This window comes from Strix aluco, chromosome 8, assembly GCF_031877795.1.
Source record: "Strix aluco isolate bStrAlu1 chromosome 8, bStrAlu1.hap1, whole genome shotgun sequence".
In the NCBI taxonomy this organism is placed as follows: domain Eukaryota; kingdom Metazoa; phylum Chordata; class Aves; order Strigiformes; family Strigidae; genus Strix; species Strix aluco.
Window position 1 is genome coordinate 34,098,347 of NC_133938.1, and position 20,285 is coordinate 34,118,631.

Below are 20,285 nucleotides of genomic sequence, written 5' to 3' on the forward strand. Positions count from 1 at the left end.
GTCTTCCAGTATTTTTCCTCTTTGTCTGAAGAAGGAAGTTATAGAAGAATAGATTTTCATTTTCTTAATTGAAAGTAGCACAAAATAAACTTTGAAACATGAAAGGGCGGATGATTAACTCTTTGCCTTGGGTTAAAAAGGATAATAAAGGCAGGGAGTGAGGGGGCGGCTTGGCAATACTGAGTTACGGAGGCTGATTTTTCTAAGTTTAGTTGTTCCGTGTCTTGGCTTTAGTTTCTGTTTGAACACTTATTTGGAGTCTGTCTGATAGGAAGTTAGTAATGCCATCTGTATGCCAGCTGTGCAGTGCTGTGGGGTTTCCACGTGCTTCGGGATTTTGAATACAGATAGGAAACCAATTGCTGTTTTTGTTTAAAAGGAAAAATTAGAGTTTGGTAACTTATAGTTAGGGCTGATCACATAATCACATAAAAAATTGAATGGAAAGGGAAGCAATTGATGTTTTGCCCAGAACACTGTTCAGCATCAGTATTTTGGTTGAAAACCAAGCTTTTGTAGGCAAGCTCAGTCTCTTGGCAGAGCAAGTCTGTAGTGTTTATTGCCAAAGTAGTGCTCGATATCCAGACATACCAGATGAGATCTTGTCACTTCTGATTTCGGTAGATATTTTGCTGTTTAGTTTCAAGGGGCCTTGATTCCCTTCTTTCTGGCACAAATTTATGTAGTAATTCAAGGGAGCTAATGTATTCAGTAAAAGTTGGCAATTAGTTAGATCTGACATTGAGAAAACAGATTTAAAAAACACTTGGGGGTTGATCCCCCTGTTCCCCTGACTTTAAATAAGAGACAAGATCAGACATAAATTCTTAGGAGCTAATAAAGATTGCTATTTAAAGGCTTCCCACACTGATCCCCAACTCTAAATAGCTGCTTGTTAATTATACAGGTAGCAGTGTGACCTGCCAAATTGTAGTAAATGAGCTAAGCCCCACAGATACGGACCACAGTGTAAAACTCATTAGGGAGTCCTGGGGAGTTTATAGCAATCCAAGGAAATTCTCACACAGTGAAATCTTTGAATCACAAAGTCTATTTACATACAAAATTTTAATTGAGGGAGCCTGAATCTAGGAGAAGGTTTGTTTACTGTCCCTAAAGTTTCCCTAGCTATAGGAATACTTAATCAAAGTATGACCCTTGAGTGTAACTCTGCATCTCCAGAGGTATTTGAAGTACTTTGTGGGCAAATTCAGTATCTTTTATGTTTGGTGATGGCATCAGAAAGCACGTTAGGTCTGGCGGATTTTCCCCGCTAGAATTGCTGGGACACCAAAGGTCTTGAGTTTTGACTCTATTCTGCCTTGGTACATGTACAGAACTCCCTGAGCCTTTTCGTGGCTGTTTGGTTGTTTTTTTTTTTTTTTCAAAAGATGGTTGATTCCCATTTGAAAGTATCAACTTTTTTGTTTTGCTCTTTTCCTCTTTCTCTCAGCTGAAATGCCCATGTGGTTCTGGGCCTCAGCAATCTCACTGATAATGTTTTATTGAAATCCAAGTGTCTCTAAAAACATTTGAATTTGTTGAAAAAAGTATCTTTAGACTTCAAGTGTGTACAAGGAGGAATGTTCAGACCTGTTTTATATAATAATGGCTTTTAATCTCTTTCAAAAAGAGACTTTTAAGAGAAGGATTCTTGTTTATGATGGGTATCAGCACTAGCGTGGCCAGCAGGGACAGGGAAGGGATCTCGCCCCTGTACTCGACACTGGTGAAGCCGCCCCTCGATGAGTGGGTTCAGTTTTGGGCCCCTCACTCCAAAAAGGCCATTGAATGACTCGAGCGTGTCCAGAGAAGGGCAACGGAGCTGGTGCAGGGTCTGGAGCACAGGTCTGATGGGGAGCGGCTGAGGGAACTGGGGGGGTTTAGTCTGGAGAAGAGGAGGCTGAGGGGAGACCTCATGGCCCTCTACAACTCCCTGAAAGGAGGGTGCAGAGAGGGGGGATGAGTCTCTTGAACCAAGTAATAAACGAGAGGACAAGAGGTAATGGCCTCAAGTTGCGCCAGGGAAGGTTTAGACTGGATATTAGGAAGCATTTCTTTACAGAACGGGTTGTTAGGCGTTGGAATGGGCTGCCCAGGGAGGTGGTGGAGTCCCCATCCCTGGAGGTGTTCAAGAGTCGGGTTGACATAGCACTTAGGGATCTGGTGTAGTTGGGATCTGTCAGTGCTGGGTTAACGGTTGGACTAGATGATCTTCAAGGTCCTTTCCAACCTAGATGAATCTGTGATTCTGTGATTCTGTGGCTATTGTATTTGCTTGAAAATGTTTCAATAAAGCAGAGGAGAAACTTTGAGGAGAGGATGCTGGAAAGATGTGTACGCTTTACCACAGCAGAGCAGGTGGCTTTTCATGATCACCAAGACAACAGGGATAACGTCCCATGCTCTCTCCTGTGAAGCATCTGAGCAACGTTTTAGAGAAATCTGTAAAGGACTACATCAGCCTTGTCTAATTCAACAGAAAAAAAGTCTCATTGGACAGAAAGAGCCTCACTGGACTGAAAAATATTAACCAGTTGGAAAGGTAGGATTTTTAGGGCTGCCAACAACGCATTCTTTGCTCTCAGGAATGGCTCTTATTAGACCCATTCGATGAGTTTTGTCGGTGTGTATTCTTCTCCCACTGATAATTCTGATTAGCTATGGTTGGCATATGTTTCTATATTTTCAGTTAGTGTTTTGCACAGTTGTTATTCAAGTATACTGTGTAAATAAGGTCTTGATTCTGTGGTGACCTCCACAGAGCTCTGGTGATTGCAGTGGCTTCAGATTTGAACAGCTCTCCTTATGCTGTGTTTAGCAGTGTGTAAGGGGCCTGACTGATTTCCTTTATGATTGTCAAACCAACAAAGGTGAAAGAGGATCCAAATCTGTATACCAAGCTGCTTGTTTTCATTAACTGAAGACTGGTTTTGTGGAATAGTTACTTCTGTGAGCCAAGCCAAAGTACTTAAAGGCTAGAAAGAGAGGAAGGGGTAAAAAATTTTAAAAATAATTACCTCTGCCTGGTAGAAGTGTACATACTTCCAATAAACTTGAATCAGTCCCAGTGCCATTCTGTTTGTTCAAGGCTTTTCTCCTCCCCTCTTAAAAGCATAATATCTTGTTTCTTTTTGGGAAATTGTTAATATCATTATATCATTCATATCATTATATTTATGTAATTTATATAGTTGAATGTTTTTCTGTCATAGACCACGAGGTGATCTGTGGTTTCACATAACTGTATTGATTATTACAACCCAAGTTGAGTTTTACCTAACTTGAACATCTGTTTTGCTCTGTAGTTGACACTCCGGATCCCTATGTGGAGCTGTTCATCCCATCTGCCCCTGACTGCAGGAAGAGAACAAAACATTTCAATAACGATGTGAATCCTGTGTGGAACGAGACCTTTGAGTTCATTTTGGATCCCAATCAAGAGAATGTTCTTGAGGTAAATCACATGGCCGAGCTGCATCTGTGACAATGGAAGTTGTACAACGTCTGGAAGGTTAAAATAACAGTAGCTTGTATGTGTATGGCATCTGTTGTCTCAAGATTAGAACTTTTTTTTAAACATTAAAGGCTGGTTTTTGCCTTTAGACATGGTGCTAAGCAAGTGGTGTTGTATAAATTGTATTATTCAGGGAGTAGCCTTGAGAGTCATTATAAGATAATGCCTCTGAGTCATCTCTCGGACTGCTCCTGAGGGCTAGTGGCTTACTATTCTTCACATCAGCCATAAACTGTTTTCTCCCTGCTTCCTACGCTGATTTAACTATTACGGACAGTGAATAAGTTGGGGTTAAGTCACGTCTCTGCCCGTGAAAGCAGAAGCATGGTTCTGCTGTCTCCTCTATACCTGGAGCCAAGGGCTGAGTAGCCCACCCAGTGATATTTTGGGTACTCTTTTTCCATGTACAGGCTTGTTGACTAAGTCACTATTGAGTCTCAGTAAGTTAAGCCTTTCCAGATTGTGTACAAAAGGTGTTAAGTGAAACTGTTTTATAAGTGGGCCTGGCAAGCGTTTAAGGTTATCTATAGTCCTTTGTTATCTTGGTTTTTTTGTAGGGGATGACCCTAACATGTGAAGTCTTCTGACCCAAGCCTATGGAGTTTCAGTCTAAATTGGCCAACTGGGACAGAAGCTGAAGCCTGTGAAGCTTTTCACTGAGCTAGTAACCATAGTCTCTTGGGGCTAAACTGTTAAAGATAGGAAAAATGAATTGTGCTTCCTACAAGGCTCCCTGTGTTCCTGGGGAGATGGGTAGGTTCCACAGTTTTGGGAGGAAGAATCCCATGATCAGCTCAGTGGACCATTAACAACTAGCCCACGCATCCTACACAAGAGACAACAATGTTACAGAATTCACAATAACTTCACTAAAGCTTTGCAGAAAGCACATTACCCAAAATAGGTTCCACCAGCTGGTCAGGTGCAACAGTCACCCGAGTTGATTCTTACTAAATGTTTTGGTCGTAGACATACAAACTGGGCCACATGAAACTTTAGAAAAGTTTCAAATCTCTAACTTAGTTCTTGCTTTCTAATAACAAGTCAGGCAAATAGATATCAGGAATTAGAGGAGTGGAGTCATTCTGGCTTCTTCGTGAGAAAGCGTTTTGGAAATAGGAAGAAGAAAAGAACTTGGGTTCATCAGCCTGCCTTTGTTGCAGTATGGGAACTAAAAATTGTTTCAGTTTTGCCTGATAAAGCCTTTGTGGATTCTAACAGAAGTCCTGGGGCAGAGAGCTTTACCTGTCTCTTTGCAGATCTTGTGCTTTTTTGGAAGATCTGCAGGAGCTACAGGAGGCTAAATGATCTTCAAAAGATGAACAGAATGGTAAACTGAGGAATAGAAAATAATAGTTAAAATATAGTCCCTTGATTTTATTGGCATTGTATAAAGACTGGGTCAGATCTTGCTTGTAGTTACACTTAGGCAGCTTCCCTAGTAAAGTATGAATTTGTTGAGTACAAGATTTGGTTGAAGGATTTTTAAAGGATAAATAATTAAAGACACAAGCAGCAGTGGCCAGTGGCTTACTTGCTGCCTTCTTGGGAACAGAAGCACCTCTTACACTCTTATCTTTATGCATTCTGGTGTAAAGTAATGTGATGCTGACAAGCCAGTCATTTCCTAGTGTTACATGATCTCAGATATTTTTGACCCTGTGGAGGCCTGGGCCACTCGCTTCCTTCTGTGATAACAATGTGACTAGCTCATTTCCCACGAGGGTGAGAACCCCCAGTTACTAAAATATCTTTTGTAATTTGGCTAACATTTTGCAAGGTGTGTCTCAGTTTTTAGCATGATTTTGTGCGGTTGTTATACAGGATTTTATGAGCTGGCACGCCGTTGATTTCCAGCACAGTGTGGCCATGGCATACTGCCGGGTTCTGCAAGTCTCTGTTTCCTATAACAGAATACAACAAGATTGATTATAAGAAGAATTTGGAAACGTATCTTTACAATAACTAAAGGCTGTTGCTGGTTTCTGAGGCACATGCTATAAAATTCCATGAAAATTGCCTGCAAAAAGCCGGTGATACCATGTAATGATGGTTAATTGTGGACCTGGTTGACACGTATATTTGCATTCACATATATGTTTTGTTCACAGTAAACATTCTCTTCACCATGAACAGTATAGTCTTTAGGTTAAAACTGATGTTTGTGTTCTGCCACTGTTGTACACACACGCAGTGCCCAGCAGAACCTTTGGATTCTGCATGGAGTGCAGTGTCAGAATTCCGATCTGTGAAACAACCTCCCCACACAAAACCTCTGTGAATTCCGAAGCTCGCGCAGACTCCACAATCCTTTCGACTCCTCAGATCATTTTAATCTAAATCTTTAACTCTATCCCAAGTGCAGTTTTCACTCCAAAGTGTAGGAAGCTCTTCAAAATCCTGTTGTTTTGCTGTTGCGATTGGTTTTAAAAGACAGCCCTCAGAGATCGCAGCAATGTGCATAAAGTTCTGCAAGGAAACAGAAGAACATGGATGCCATAGAAATAATGAGTCTGTCCTAAGATACAGTTCGTCATTTCAAAGGGTTGCTTGTGGCACAAGATGAAGAAGATTCTTTATAGCTGAGAAGAGGCTGAACCCAGATGTAGCAACTAGTTATTCAAATGATTGTATCTTGATTCCATTTGTTTTATGCAAAAAGATATGGTCCAAGCCGCAAACATGATATTTGAGGAGATACAATTCCACAGAGTGGAAAAAAATCGTAAGCTAAATGAGTTTGGAGAACTCTTTTAGTAGAAACCATTTAAATGGTAATTTGAAATTCTTTCTAAATGTCTTATGTGAGAACTTGGAAGGCTGCCACTGAGCAAAAAGGCTGCTAGACATAGACCCACACGGAGTAGAGCAAAAGCATCGAACAGTGTTCTGCGGTATCCACATACATCTTTGGATAGTATCACACTTTGAAAAGGTATCTGCTCTGACATGGAGAATATGAGAAGAGACTTGAAGATCTGGCTGGGTACAGAGAGAAGTTTTATGTAATTTGTAATGCTGCACATTTTGCCAAATCATTGCTTTAAAACTCTCAGTCTGTAGATACAAGGATAGGATGTATGGATTCTGTCTTCACTGAAAAGTTACTGTATGGGTTTTGGTGTATCACATTTAAAACTGTATAAGTTTCTCCATAGAGAAGTTTTACTAACTGGAAATTTGAAGTAATTGTATATTTTATATGTATAATTTGACTTTATAATGTCTGCTTAGAAAGATGGTGAGATTTACTGGCTGAAAGGTGCTTGGGTAAAAACCCCTTTGTAAAAGATACTGTTGGATTCATTGATTGCCTTGAAGGTGCCACCTACACTATACACGAGCTTATCCTGCTTAAAAGAACATGTCTGTTGGCCTTGGGTGTTGACTGGGTTGGGTTAGGCCTATTCCTTTCCCATATATATTTTTTTTTTTTTATTTTAGACGTAGACTGTATGGAATTAAAAAGAGATTTATCAAAGTAGAATTGAGTACCTGTGTGTCTTTTCTAGGTTACTTTGATGGATGCCAACTATGTTATGGATGAGACTCTTGGCACGTCCACATTTCCTATATCTTCTCTGAAACTGGGAGAGAAGAAGGAGGTCCAGTTAACTTTCAATGATGTAAGTTGCAACATTCATAGCTTTGCCTTTGTTGGTGCAGCTTTGGACATGATGGAGAGTTCTTAAAAGAGCACCTGAACTGAGAGACCCAAACTATTGTGTAGACCAGGGTGTACCTGTGTAGACCAGGATCTCAGTCCTTTTTCAGGTGTCTGAATTTTATCTGTGCCACATCCTGGCTAGGTAAAGCTTCTTCGCAAATTAATAGAGAATGGTGCTTATAAAGGGTAAGGGATGTATCCTAAGGACTCTCACTGAGTCTGATGTTACTTGAGTATTCCCTCAGTCATTTTGTTGAAGCATAAGAAAAACATTTAGCCTGCTTTTGATACTCGTCAGAAGTACATCTTCCTAGATGGAAGGAAATCCGAAACTATTTCTGATCCCATCAGTCTACCTCAGTACTATGTGTGTATGTGTTTTCTTAATATAGAGCTAAGTGTTGAATTCAAGAAGGGATTAGAATATCGTGGAGGGGTTAAGGGTGGCAGCCTTTCAGTCAGGAAACAGCTGAATATTTGGGGCACGGGTGGGGGTATCTCAGGTAAGGATTGTTCTTCTCTGCATATCCTGCTCTGAAGCTTGTTTTCTAAGCATTCACTGTTGCTCATGATTAAACATGGAGTGCTGGCCTAAAGGCACTGTATTTATCTTCTTATGGTCCTGCTGAGAGGAGAATTAAGAAAAACAGTGCCACTGAATGCCTTAGAGTCCCCGCTGAGAGAATCCTCTTTTAAAGTCTAGCTTCAAACTTTCGCTTGCTAAACCAGTTTCTGCACCACTTGATTTAATTTAGTTTAATGGTCTTTGTTAGCATGAGAGGTTACGCAGGGTTTGCTGGTCAGTATATTACCTCTACTACTGATGCCTGTGGCTTCCATCCGGAAAGCTGACAGATATTCTTTTATTGTTACATGTTTCACTTTCAATAAACGGCTTGTTGTAACACAGCCCTAGTTAACATGCAATAATGCATTAATTGGATTATTCTCTTTCAACACATATTCCAAACAGATGGAGTCAGTTTAACAGGGATTGTCTGCCTGCACGGTGTAACTCCTGGAAATTGTTGTTAAATCTGTGTGTAATTGAGCTTGTTCTGCATGTACTAAAATGTTGTCATTTATTAGAATAATATATCACAGGCCATTCTGAACATAATTCAGTGCTTGTAGTTATATCCATCACATCTGGTTATCTTTATACGTATATCTATTGTAAGCATATACTATATGTATAAATACTGTCTGCATTTCTGGTTTGGACTATGGTTTATTATATGATCAGAGGTCTTTCTGACTGCTCTGCTGTTTTTCATGTGATGTAACTTTAAAAGTGTGGTTACAGCAAATAACTGGTTAAGGCCTATTTATTGGAAATCAGAGAGTTTTATATGTAAAATTCAGCATTTAATTGGGCGTAGCCTTAGGGCGGTTGGAATTTTGATACCCTCCTTTTTTTTTTTTCTTTTTTTTTTTTAAGTTCCTACATTTTTTGAAGTTTCTGCATATTTATTTCACTAAGTGCTTCAGTAACTCTTGGACTTCCAGAGTGTGCACTGCCTGCAGATGCCTGGTTCTGCCAGGCACGAGGTGAGGGAGTGAGAAAGAGCTGATGAATAAATTCTGAAAACACAGTTTACAAAGCTCATGCCAATAATATAAGGCCTTGCCACGTTGCAGATATGCTTTAACTTCTCATCAGCACTCATCAAATCTTGGGAGAGAACACAGGAGAAAAAAATCAGTGAAAAAGTCCAAATACACTCAGAAATGATAAGCAGAGAGTAAGGGAACGTCAAGTCAGGTTGAGCCCAGTGTAGACAATTTGTATGCACAGCGTGTATTGCTGAGATTTCTGTGGCAGTCTGTATAAGGTATAGAAAATGGCATGCTATTTCCCTATTGGAACATTTTACTTCAAGGGTTTATTTAATACTGAGTGTGTACATTTTTTTCAACCATTGGATCACTACGTGGTTTCTGAAGTGCTTTCTAAATTAGTAATATCAGGTGCTGGAATAATGTAATTACTACCCTGTCTTTGAAGTATTTCCGTAAATGACTCTTCACTCTGTTTCTTCACGTTCTCCCTTTGTTATTTCTTTGCCTTCCCTTTCTCCCACCACCCTGCTAACACACTACCTGATTTACAGTTTCAGAGGGCAGGAGCAGAGTGCCAGGTTTTACCTGGCCTGTGGGCAGGTACGCCAGATGTGGGAGGCCAGAGGCAGCTTTGCACTTCCATACCCTTAACTGCTCTGGATAAGTGTCAACCAAACGTGCAGTCTGAGGTGTTCTAGCATCGCTCCTAGTGATCTCACGTACCACAAAGGAGGAGGCTAATCCAGTGATAGCTAGAGGCAGAGTGAAGCAAGGCACTCTGAGTCTGTTACACTCCTACAAGGCTGTACCAACGTGTTGGTGGCCATTGCCTATGAGAGAGCTCGGGGAGGTGAAAATACCTGTCTATTCTTAGTTCTAGCAACCTTGTACTCTTGGATTTTGCCTAACATGCAAGAGGGGCTTTAACCATTACTTTTTAACCTTTTGCCTGCAGGCAACCCCTTTAAGTGCTCTATGAAAGGCAGGGGAGACCAACCCATCGCTTATGGGTCAGGTAGTTCTATGTGGTCTGCGAGTGAAATCTTTATGTAGTGGCATTTATTCTTTATCTTTCAGAAACTTGTAAGCAATCACTCTTCCTGATTGATAATTTAAGCGTATTTAACTGTGGAAAGACACTTGGTGGCTCACGTGGAACACATACAAATCTTTATCTCAGATACAAGTTGAGTATGAAGTTTACCCAGTGAACTGGGAAGCAAGTGGCAGGTAGGCTGTGGCTGGCAATAGAAACAAAGGGTCGTAAGTGCATGAAGACAATTAGATCCCCTCAGGCCAAAGATGAATAGCACTGTCAAAAAGTGATTGTCAGTGGAAGAAAGCCAAGACAATGGGATCTGATGAAGAAAGTCAGGACCTAGCAGCACCTAGCAGCATTTTCTACTGCATTCAGTGCTAGCGGTGTATTTTGGAATCACATTGTGTGCTTTTAAAAAAAAAGTTCCATAGAGAAGAAACTCATTCATGTATTTCAGAAATGTCCTCCTTTTTAAAAAAACGTGTTTTAAAGAAAAAATTTGGCAGTAATAGTTTATGTTCCAGGGCTATTTGTGGTTTTTTCCCTCTATAAGTGGTATAACCATATTTAAACATTTCTTGTTTAGGTCACAGAAATGACTTTGGAATTGTCTCTTGAAGTATGGTAAGTATCTCATATTTAAAAAAAAAAAAAAGTGGAATATGTATTAGCAGCAAAGGTAATTTTTATTTTACTCCATTAGAATTTTTTTAAAAACATGTCAGGTAGAGTGCAAAATTTCCTTGTTTTAACATAGAAATACTAAGTACTGTAAAGTCATGAGATTTTAAAATTGAGGGTTATTTTCACTTTGTAATTCTATCATTGACTTAAACACCATTACTGGTACTAATAGGTGTGCCCTTTCTAAATGTTTGCAGAAGCAAGGCCATCAGATATGAATTTCTCATCCTGACTTATGTTAAGTGCTTTCCTTTTCCAGTGTTTTTTCTCTAATAAACTCACAGGCATCAGGTTAAGCTGTTATCCTCATTATTTTACCTTCTGTGGTAACTTTGCATATAGTAACTTTCAGCATATATGGATACTCATTACAAAGCTGCCCCAGATATTTATTTGAACATCAGTACCATGGAGTACTGAGGTCAAAGGCGAAGGTCTCAGTAGGGCCAGGATTTCACCATGTGTAAAGCTAAGCGGATGCTTACCTTTTTTTTTCCCTTTTTTTCTCCCTCTCTCTTAGCCCATCTAGGTGAAGGACCAAAAATCACCTTGAGGCATAATCAGAAAAATATCTTTTAAGTCTAAAAATGAACTATTGAGAACAGGGGATTTAAAGTCTTTTTTTGTCTGTAACTATAAATCGCAGTGCTGAGCACTGTAACTCTAAATGTAGAATTCTTTCGTAATGACTCCGGAGACTGACAGACATCCACCAGGGATTTCTGCTCATCGTTTTGTACTAGTAAAGATGCCTATGTGGGTGGTCCTTGCGACCACCCCTAAACCTTCCAGGGCTTGTACGTTACAAGTATTTCATATCTCTGACATTAAATGAGCGGATGATGCCTGGCTGTGTCTTGCTGCTCTCAGGCAGTAGTCTTTGAAATATTTAAGCAAATGGATCTGATCAAGTTCTGCCCTGTTGTTCTCGTATGGCTGCGTGGAGTTTGGATTCTGTGTGGACCTCTTGTTCACGGCACCATACATACCTTCGTGGAGCATTGCTTCTAGGCAGTCTTTTTCTCCCTTTTCCTTAATCCCATTATTACATAATAGGCTTTTTAAAAATGTGAGGAATTATTATCTGTGCCTAAATAGATCCATTTCACCGCTGTATGTTTTTCATGAAAGACTCTTAAAAATGCTGCCTTGGAACTAACATGTCAAATTACCCACAATCATTTTTAGCTCATCTTCATAAATATTAGACTTTCAATGAGGCAGATACCAGGTTGAATTTGTCCGCTCCTCCCCGCTGCTGCCTGCCCGAGGTGGTGCTGCTGGGAGGGACTGTAGCTCAAACCTTTTGGCTAACAGCAGGCTCAGGAGTTAACTAGTCCAAATGAGGTGACAGTTCAGATTGTTTATCCTGCCTTGATAGGTGAAATGAGAAGTGAGGCTGAAGTTGTAGTTTTTATCTTAAGTACAGTGTTGAGGTCTTTACACAGCCCTATGTGCATTTTTGATCACAGAGTGTGGGGAAAAAGCTAGAGAAAAAGGCTTTTTCCCATGGCCAGCCAGTACAACTTGTGCTGAGATCCATACAGTGTCTGATTGTAAGAGCGAAAGGAGAGAGTCAAAATTACCCTCTTCTCCCTTAACATGAACCTCTAACTTAAGAAGAGTATGTGTTAGGAATGTGTGAAAAGTTTTCATTGCAGTTCCTTGTTCAGAGAATTCAAATTTCTGGACTGTAAATTTATAATTGTATGTGAGTGGTGAACTCACTTGCTATATTTTATTTATTTTTTGTTTTAAGATCACATAATAAGCCACTAGAAGCTGCATATTTTGTGTTTGATTTTCACTAGTATGTGAACAATGAGGTTTCTATATAAAATGCATGTCTTAAAGATGCAATGTGACATCGTTCTTTGCATCCATCACTGATGCAGTTGTGTTGCATGAATAATTATTTTATTTTATTTTTATTTTATTTTATTTTATTTTATTTTATTTTATTTTATTTTATTTTATTTTATTTTATTTTATTTTATTTTATTTTATTTTATTCCATTTTATTCCATTTCATTTTATTTTATTTCATTTTATTTTATTTTATTTTATTTTATTTTATTTTATTTTATTTTATTTTATTTTATTTTATTTTATTTTATTTTATTTTATTTTATTTTATTTTATTTTATTTTATGTAAGTTAATGAGGAGTTTACTCTTACTTCCACTCATTTCCCCAGGTGATATTTTTAATCCTGTTTTGAATTATGCCTTTTGTTAAAGCCTGTCTGTTTTGCAAAATAGCTCTTCAACTGATCTCCGGTTCAGCATGGCTCTTTGTGATGAGGAGAAGAAATTTCGGCAACAGCGAAAAGATAATATCATGCACAGTATGAAATCATTCCTAGGAGAGGAAAACAGCAAGAACTTGACCACTTCCCGTGATGTAAGTTGGGAGAATTCACATGAAGATTCATATCACCTTTGGAGTCCTGCATTTGTCTCTCAAAGGAATGAATGAGAAATATGAGGTAGAAGGGTGTGTGCATACAGTATTTAGGCTGGAGAATAATTTTTCTGGTGCTTTAAATTTATAGATTAAGGACACAAAATTCTGTGCCAAAATGCAGCTGCACTTAAATAAGATGTGCCCATTATGTGTGAAAGGACAGCACTGTGTAAATGTCATCGTAGGATAGAAATCACAGCTTTTCATTTGTGCTGGCACCGTAAGCAAACTGCTGTAACTTTTACCTGGTTCTTTATTGTTTTAATCCTTAGCAGGATGTGCCTAGGTTAAAATTAGGCAAAGGAGATAAATCCATGCTTTTCATTTTGCTCTGATTCAGAATTCCGTGCTTTATTAAGGTGTTGGTTCTGAGCTGAGATCGTCATCTGACAAATGCCTCAAGGGCATGTGAAATATCTGCTGCACGAGAAGCGTGCGGTGGTGGCTCTGGGCATGTGCCCAACTGCAGAATCTGCCCTTGCATGCTTGATATCCAGCCTGAGCTCTTTAAAATGGCCTTGGCTGTATGGCTTGCCTTGTCTAAAAGATTAGGCAGAAAATGAGCTGGTTTAATGCTAGAGTCAGTTTGGAAAATATTTATTTTCTTTCTTTTCTTTCTCCTTTAGCCCATTTTATAGGATTATTATGAAGTTTATTTCTTAGAGAATGTGAGAAACTTCAGCTTTCATTGACTTGCTGGTGCTCTGTACCAAGCCAACAGAAAGTTAAGCCAACAGATCTAGATGGTCTGATGGTGGTTTGGGTCACATCGAAGTGAGGAAGGGTGCCGAACCCTACTGACCTTTCCAGTGATTTCATAAAACACTGCATTATTTTGAGTTAATTAAGGATATACTTGGTACAGATCCGCTTGTTTTGTAGTAGCTTTTCCATCCTCCTCTTTCTTCCTTGCTTGTTCCCTCTTCTCTTCTGCTCCCAGAGTTGTGACAGGAAGACTGTGTATGTGGGGGGTGTCAAGCAACAGAGTCATTGAATTAATCTGGGTTGATTAATTCATTGATACCGATTCCTTTTGTGCATTTTTAGTATAAGCAGAATGTGACAGTGTTTTGCAGAAACTGGAACCAACACTGAAAATTCCTTTTAAATTTCTATGAAGTTTTGAGCAGGTAGTAAATGTGTTACTGTTGTATACTTTTGAGCTCTGTCTTGTGTAATAAAATGTGCTTGTGTGAGTTTGCTGAGGAAGATGAAAGAATTTGTCAAATACCGTATATATTTTATTTGTAGTGATATAAATTGTGCATATTGTGAAGGAACATTTTCAAGGTTTTCTAGTTATTTTAATCTGAACACATGCAAATCTTATCAGAGTAGATATTTGTGAATGTGACATTGGTCTGATCTTCTACAGCACAACAATCTCTTTCTCAGAAGGGATGCAGATATTCTGCCAAGATCCAGTTAGCTCTGGAGTGATACTCAGTGCCTGCAGTATCAGTTCTATGCAGGTGGTATGTGTGCATGAATTACTGTAAACCCTAAGTAAGATTTCATATTCTTTTTGTCATCATCTTCACTTGGTATCCCTCATTGTCTGAAATACTGAAATGTTATCAGTTAATTTGCATCTTCCCGGACAAGCCAGTAATCTAATTGTAGGTTTATCAACCCTAGGAAGGACTGAGGTAATGTGATCCTCCCATTTTTCATATGCCAAGTGTGTATTTCTAAGCTGACTTGTCAGAATTTTTAGCTGCTTCTAGGGATGAAAAAAACCTTTTTGTTCAAATTAAAATATAGTTTTGTCCTTCCAGCCTGTCATTTTTACTTTTATTGCTACAGATGGAAGATAGCAGGAGGATTTATAGGATGTTTGTAGTCTTAACATGGCATCAGAAGTTAGGAGACATAATGAGTATTCTTAGCTGTCTATGAGTCATTGTTTAATCTTAAACAAGTCACTTACTCAAAGTTCATCTAAGTTTCTTCATCTGTGAATAGCAGCATGTGTGCCTCGCAGGGATGCTATGAGACTTTAACACCTGTGAAATAATTATACATCCCTGCATGGGGAAGTGAGTACTTCCAAATTTCCTTACTTAATCTTGAGGCACATTCTGAAAATCTGTGTTATTGCTCAGTTTATTTTTATAATTTTTGTTGCTTTAAACAATTTTCTAAAAGTACCGTAATCAATCAAAGAAAGCATATAGTTCTCCTAAGACTGGATTTGCAGAACAATTTTTTAATAATCATTTGTGTACCCCATGGCAAATTTTTTTCCAGGGCAGGTTTTCTTGTACAGATTTTATGCACGGTGTTTCCAGGCATTTGGATAAAAACATCTGCACCACTAATTCTCAAAACAAGATTTAATATGTTTTAGCTTTTTATTTTTGCCAGATTACTGGAAAATATGATTGAGATGCCTTTTTCAGAACTTGCTTTTCTTAAAACGTATCTTGTTTACCAAATCCTTTTCATTTTCATGCCCAGTTTGGTGATTAAGCAATCAGGCCTTTTTGAGATGAGGTGCCCATCGATTAAAGTGGAACTGTATGGTGCTGAGCTACTCCACACAGTACAGTGCCCCGTGGATCCTAGGAACAGTACGGATGTATTGACAAAACACTTCCTCTGTGGTCTTAAATCCTGTTGAGCAGAGGTTGTTTAGATGATATCTAAGCTGGTTTGTTCAAAGCTAGCTTGGGTCCCTCAGCATCGTGCAGTGCAGACCAACCTCAGGAAAAAGAAAGCCGTGCTGGCATGGCCTTTTGGTTGTTGAGAAGTGGGCACAACCATATCGAACTGAGTGTCGCAGTGTGGCCAGGGATTAGAGCAACGGGCTCCTGAATTCAATTCACATTCTTGCCATTGACTCACTGCATCACTTTCTTGTGAGTCACTTAGCCTTCTGGTCTCAGTTTACTGATCAGCTTGAATGGGCTTAGTACCTCTGCCCCGGTTTTACTGATGATGTACAAAGGGCTTCAGGTTCAGAGTGCCTCAAAGAGTGGAGTGTGTCAGCCCCAGCCTGGGTACATGGAGAAGTGTGCACACCTTGGTATCCTGTCTTTTCTCCATCCTTTCTCAATCATGAGATGGCTTCTTGCTTCTTGGTTCTTTTCCCTTTGTACTCTGTCTGCAGCTACTTCCCCCCTGCCCCTGCACTATTTATCCTAGAGGGCAACTTGTAAGATGGGTGTATGTAATTTCAAATTTTACCATTTGCTGCCCTTAAATGTGTTGGAAACTGAATTGCAGTCAAAAAGCTGCTTTAACAAACCTACCCACTTCGAGTAGCTCTACTTTCCTGTGCAAAGCAGGAGAGGATTTTTAACCTTCATCACCTGACTTATGCCTACAAATCACCTTGTATTCAGCTGGCTGAAATAAATGAATGTAAATGTGCGGTAGATGCTCCTCTTCAGTTATTTTTTCATCATTTAAAAGCTTTATTTACTGTGGGAAGCTGACTTAAGCTGCTGCCCTCTGCTCTGAAGCTCTTCAGTTGAATTTCATTTCTGGCAATACAGTAGTGGTTGCAGCTCTTCATACTTTGCTTTGGTATCAAGTGGAAATGAAGAGATGCTATACACCCACCTACCTCTCAATATACCCACCCTCCCCCACTATAGGAATTTATGATTCCCAGAATGACTCTGGGTTGAGTATACAGGAGGCCTTTGCAGTCAGGATGCTAGTGACTCTTCTTAAAATTCTTACGGATTTCTCTGCATCCTGAGGAAAACTCAGATTTTCCCTTGTGCTCATGCCACTTCACTGATTAATAGATTTGCTGAATAGTGGTGCTTTGGAAGTGTTCTCACATACTTTTTCCAGGCTTGCACCTGCAAACCACCGTCTTCATCCTGTTGGGATTTGTCTGTGTAGGTTAATTAGGTAGTGTTCGTAAAGAGCTTTCAAAGCCTAACATACATTATTAAACTTGTGATTAGTAATACGGCTCTTCTGTTCAAAGCAACTGCTCCGTTATTGGGGTGTTGGCTTAACAAAACAGGCATGTCCTAAATCTTTACCTTTGTTTTGTCATTTTTTTGATAGCTATCTATCTCTGGAGGTGCATGACGAATGCTGATGCCAGTAAATACTTGTGGTTTCTATTACTAAAGCTTAACACTTATGAAGAAGATAATCAAATAATTTTACTGCATCCAGAATAAGCAGTTTTTGCAGAATGGAAGCCTCGAGAAATGTCTCAGCTGACTTGGTCATTGTGCGTGGTCCTTTCCGTGTGACTGTGCGTTTTCAGTCTGCAGGGGAGTTCCATGGCTTGGAGTGTGGAGTCTGCAGAAAGGGACCGAACGCAGTGGTCACGTGGTTCCTTCTTCTTATAACTGATCCCATCTATTGGCACCTTAAATTGCATTTCAGTGAAATTTTTGACTGATTACCAGTTTGATCAGATAGGGGCTTTCTGCACAACTGTGCAATTCTTTTTATGCCTAGTAACAAACAAGAGGTTGTTACCTTATCACCACTGAACAGTGGAAAATTATTCTAGGTTTTGGAAACTGGGAACCAGATGGAACCTTTGCACCCTTGTAGATACATTTTCAATACGGTATCACTTGTAACTGGGTCTCCTTTTGCTAACTTCGATGTGTCTTGGTAGCTGATACACAGGGTATCAGATACACTGTGACAGATACACAGAAATTCTCCTTACCTCTCCTGTAGTTCTTGCAAAGTAGTTGTAAATTTGAGACTGTCTTCATGCTATGTAGTAATATCAGGTGTTTTTATTACAAAATGTGTTTTTAAACTCCTAGCCAAAATATTATTTGTCTCTCTTCTGTTTCTGATTAGTAACTTTTACTGCATTTGGCTCTGTCACAAAGATATCATTTGGATTAAAGCTGGTGTTTTGGATTGCTTTAAAAATTTCTGTGGTCTTGTAACTAAAAAGGTTATTTAATAGCTAAATTCAATATCTTCTCTACTTTGGATTATGGATAAGAAGGAGAGAGACATTCTAAAGAAATTCTGAGTATGTTTTTATTTAGAAGTCTTGCTACAAGTGATGGCTTCTTCAAATAAATTCTAATTCTTCACATACCAGTCAATTAAAGTTCTAAGGAACAGGGCATCGTGGGGGCAACAACTTACTAATGCTGACACCTGATGTGGTTTATTCACCCAATTTGTAGACTTACTGGGTGTATTTTAAGGTCTGAGGCAGTGACACAAATCTGCAAGTGAACTGAACTTAAAATTCTATACATTATTTCAGTGGACAGGAAGCTAAGGGGGTCATAATGATAGTATTTGACTTTCACTATATATATATTTTACTGCTTGACCTGAAGAATCAGAAAAATCAGGCATTACCTTTCTGTGCCTGTAAGGAACCTAAAATGGAGCATTCTGTGCAATGTTAATATTGTGCCCTATTAGCAAGTAGTAGTGAATAAAAAGTACGATACAACAGAGTTGTAGAAATACTGTTTGGGAGGGAGCTCTGGAGGTCAGCTAGTCCCAGTTGTCTCTGGAAGGTGCCAACACTCAATTTATTGCCAACAGAGAAAATCAGAGGGGGATTCTGCCTAGCAAGTCCCAGAACAATTCAGAGTTTAGTGAATTCCAGAGTCCTAACTCTGATGCTCATTCCCCAACCTTGGTCTGATCCTGAACTCACTCACTTTGTGAGGACTGACTGCAGCCCAGGCAGCTCCTGGTGGCTGCATTTTCCTCTGGTTCTTTACTGTTTGTGAGCAGCAGGTGAGGTACAGTGATAGTCAACCCCTCCAGCATTTGCATTAGGAAATTGTCACCAAGGCCATCTACAGACTTCCTGGATGGCTTACACAATGCTGACCTTTCAGCATGGGGGATTAAAATGCCCCCATGAGCACCGCAGCCAGATCAAGAGGCTTCTGTTTTTTAGGGGAAGCCTTACCCACTTCATCCCAGTGGTCAGCAGTCTGAATCTGACTGCCACAACATCCCTTGCGTTACTTTTTTTCTGATTGTGACCCAGAAGCTCCCAAAAGATGTGTCTCTGTTTGCATCCTGATATTCTGTGCAATCAAGGAGCTGCTTTCTTGTAGAGCACAGCCCCCTTGCACTGTTTTTCCCTGCCTGTCTTCCCAGCCTCCTCCCATCCATGGCAGTGTGCCAGGCCTGCATGCTGTGCCACCATGTCTGTGGCATTCTGATTGTGTCATAGACCTATGACTGCATTTGAACTTCCAATTTTTCTTGTTTGATGTCTCTGTGCGTTAATATAGAGACGTTTGAGGCAAGCCTCTGAGCACTCTTCCTTCTGGACAGGAGCAGGCAGGTCTCACTGCTAACTTTCTCCCATGCATTCCTTCTGTATTTGCAACATTTGCACCCTTTGCTCACTTAGATCCCCGTCATTGAAGTTCATCTAAAGTCTTCCTCATTAAATTAGCAAGTCTGTTCATGAAGGTGTTCCTCACTCTCTTGGTCAGGTGGACTCTCTATTTTCCCATGGACCATCTCCATCAGTAAGCAAGGCTTCATTGTCAAGAAGCCGAGTGTAACTAGTGACACCACCTGAGCCTGATAGCATCAGCTTAAGCCACTCCTCTTCCAGACTAGAAAGATCAAGTCCACAGGCTACAGCCTCGGGTGCCTGTACCCCTCATTATTGCTCCAAGAGAGGGCAAAGCACCTCTCATCTGCTCAGGATCTCCCCTGTTTGTTTGTATAACTGTTACCCACATGGATGAGCAGTGAGGAGTAACATGTGGAAGGCCAGGTAAGACTCAGCCATTTTTCCATCTATCGTGGATCTGGAGTCGAGGCAAGCAGCAAACCTCCCTAAACAGTCTGGCTGACAGGTTGGCCCGTGTTCCACTGAAGAGGGAGTCATCAGCTACTGTCACTTGTCACTTTGTAGCACTGTTTCTTATCTAGTAACCTGTGGTATCTGGTCCAGAATCCTCCCTGACAGCATTTGTTCCTTCTCTGTCACCAGGGCTCTGAGCCGAGGAGAAGAGCTGCAGGTAGAAGGGGAGACTTCTCTCACTGCCAGAAGTAGCAACCTTGCAGCTCCCCCTCTCCTGGGGATTCATGCCCTTGTGTTGCCTCACTCATATCTTCCTTCATGCCTGCACGGGAACTAAGCACATTTAGCTCCTCTTTATATCCCTGCATCCCAGGTTACATGCCATTGGTTTGCACCTCCTGGTTGCTAGTGGTCCCTAGGTACAAGATAAATAGGAAGCTGGAAGGAAGTCTGCCCTGCCTCCGTGAGTTTTCCACCTTGGCAGAACCTCTCATGCTGCTGGCTGGTTCCTGGCTTCCCTTGCTTGTGATCGGCAGTGCTCTCCTCCCGTGCTGCAGTACAGAAATACTCACAGAATCATTCAGGTTGGAAAAGACCCTCGGGATCA

At 40.1% G+C, this 20,285-nt stretch overlaps 1 protein-coding gene across 2 annotated transcripts in view; it reads left to right on the forward strand.

The window, feature by feature from the left end:
• The window catches only part of PLA2G4A (phospholipase A2 group IVA), an 87,544-nt gene that overhangs the window by 38,375 nt on the left and 28,884 nt on the right, over positions 1–20,285 (forward strand). For both annotated transcript variants that reach the window (XM_074833149.1, XM_074833151.1), the window contains exons 5-8: positions 3,309–3,457; positions 7,030–7,143; positions 10,373–10,410; positions 12,732–12,873. In XM_074833149.1, coding sequence (XP_074689250.1) covers positions 3,309–3,457; positions 7,030–7,143; positions 10,373–10,410; positions 12,732–12,873 — 443 coding nt within the window. The remainder of the gene's footprint in view (positions 1–3,308; positions 3,458–7,029; positions 7,144–10,372; positions 10,411–12,731; positions 12,874–20,285) is intronic.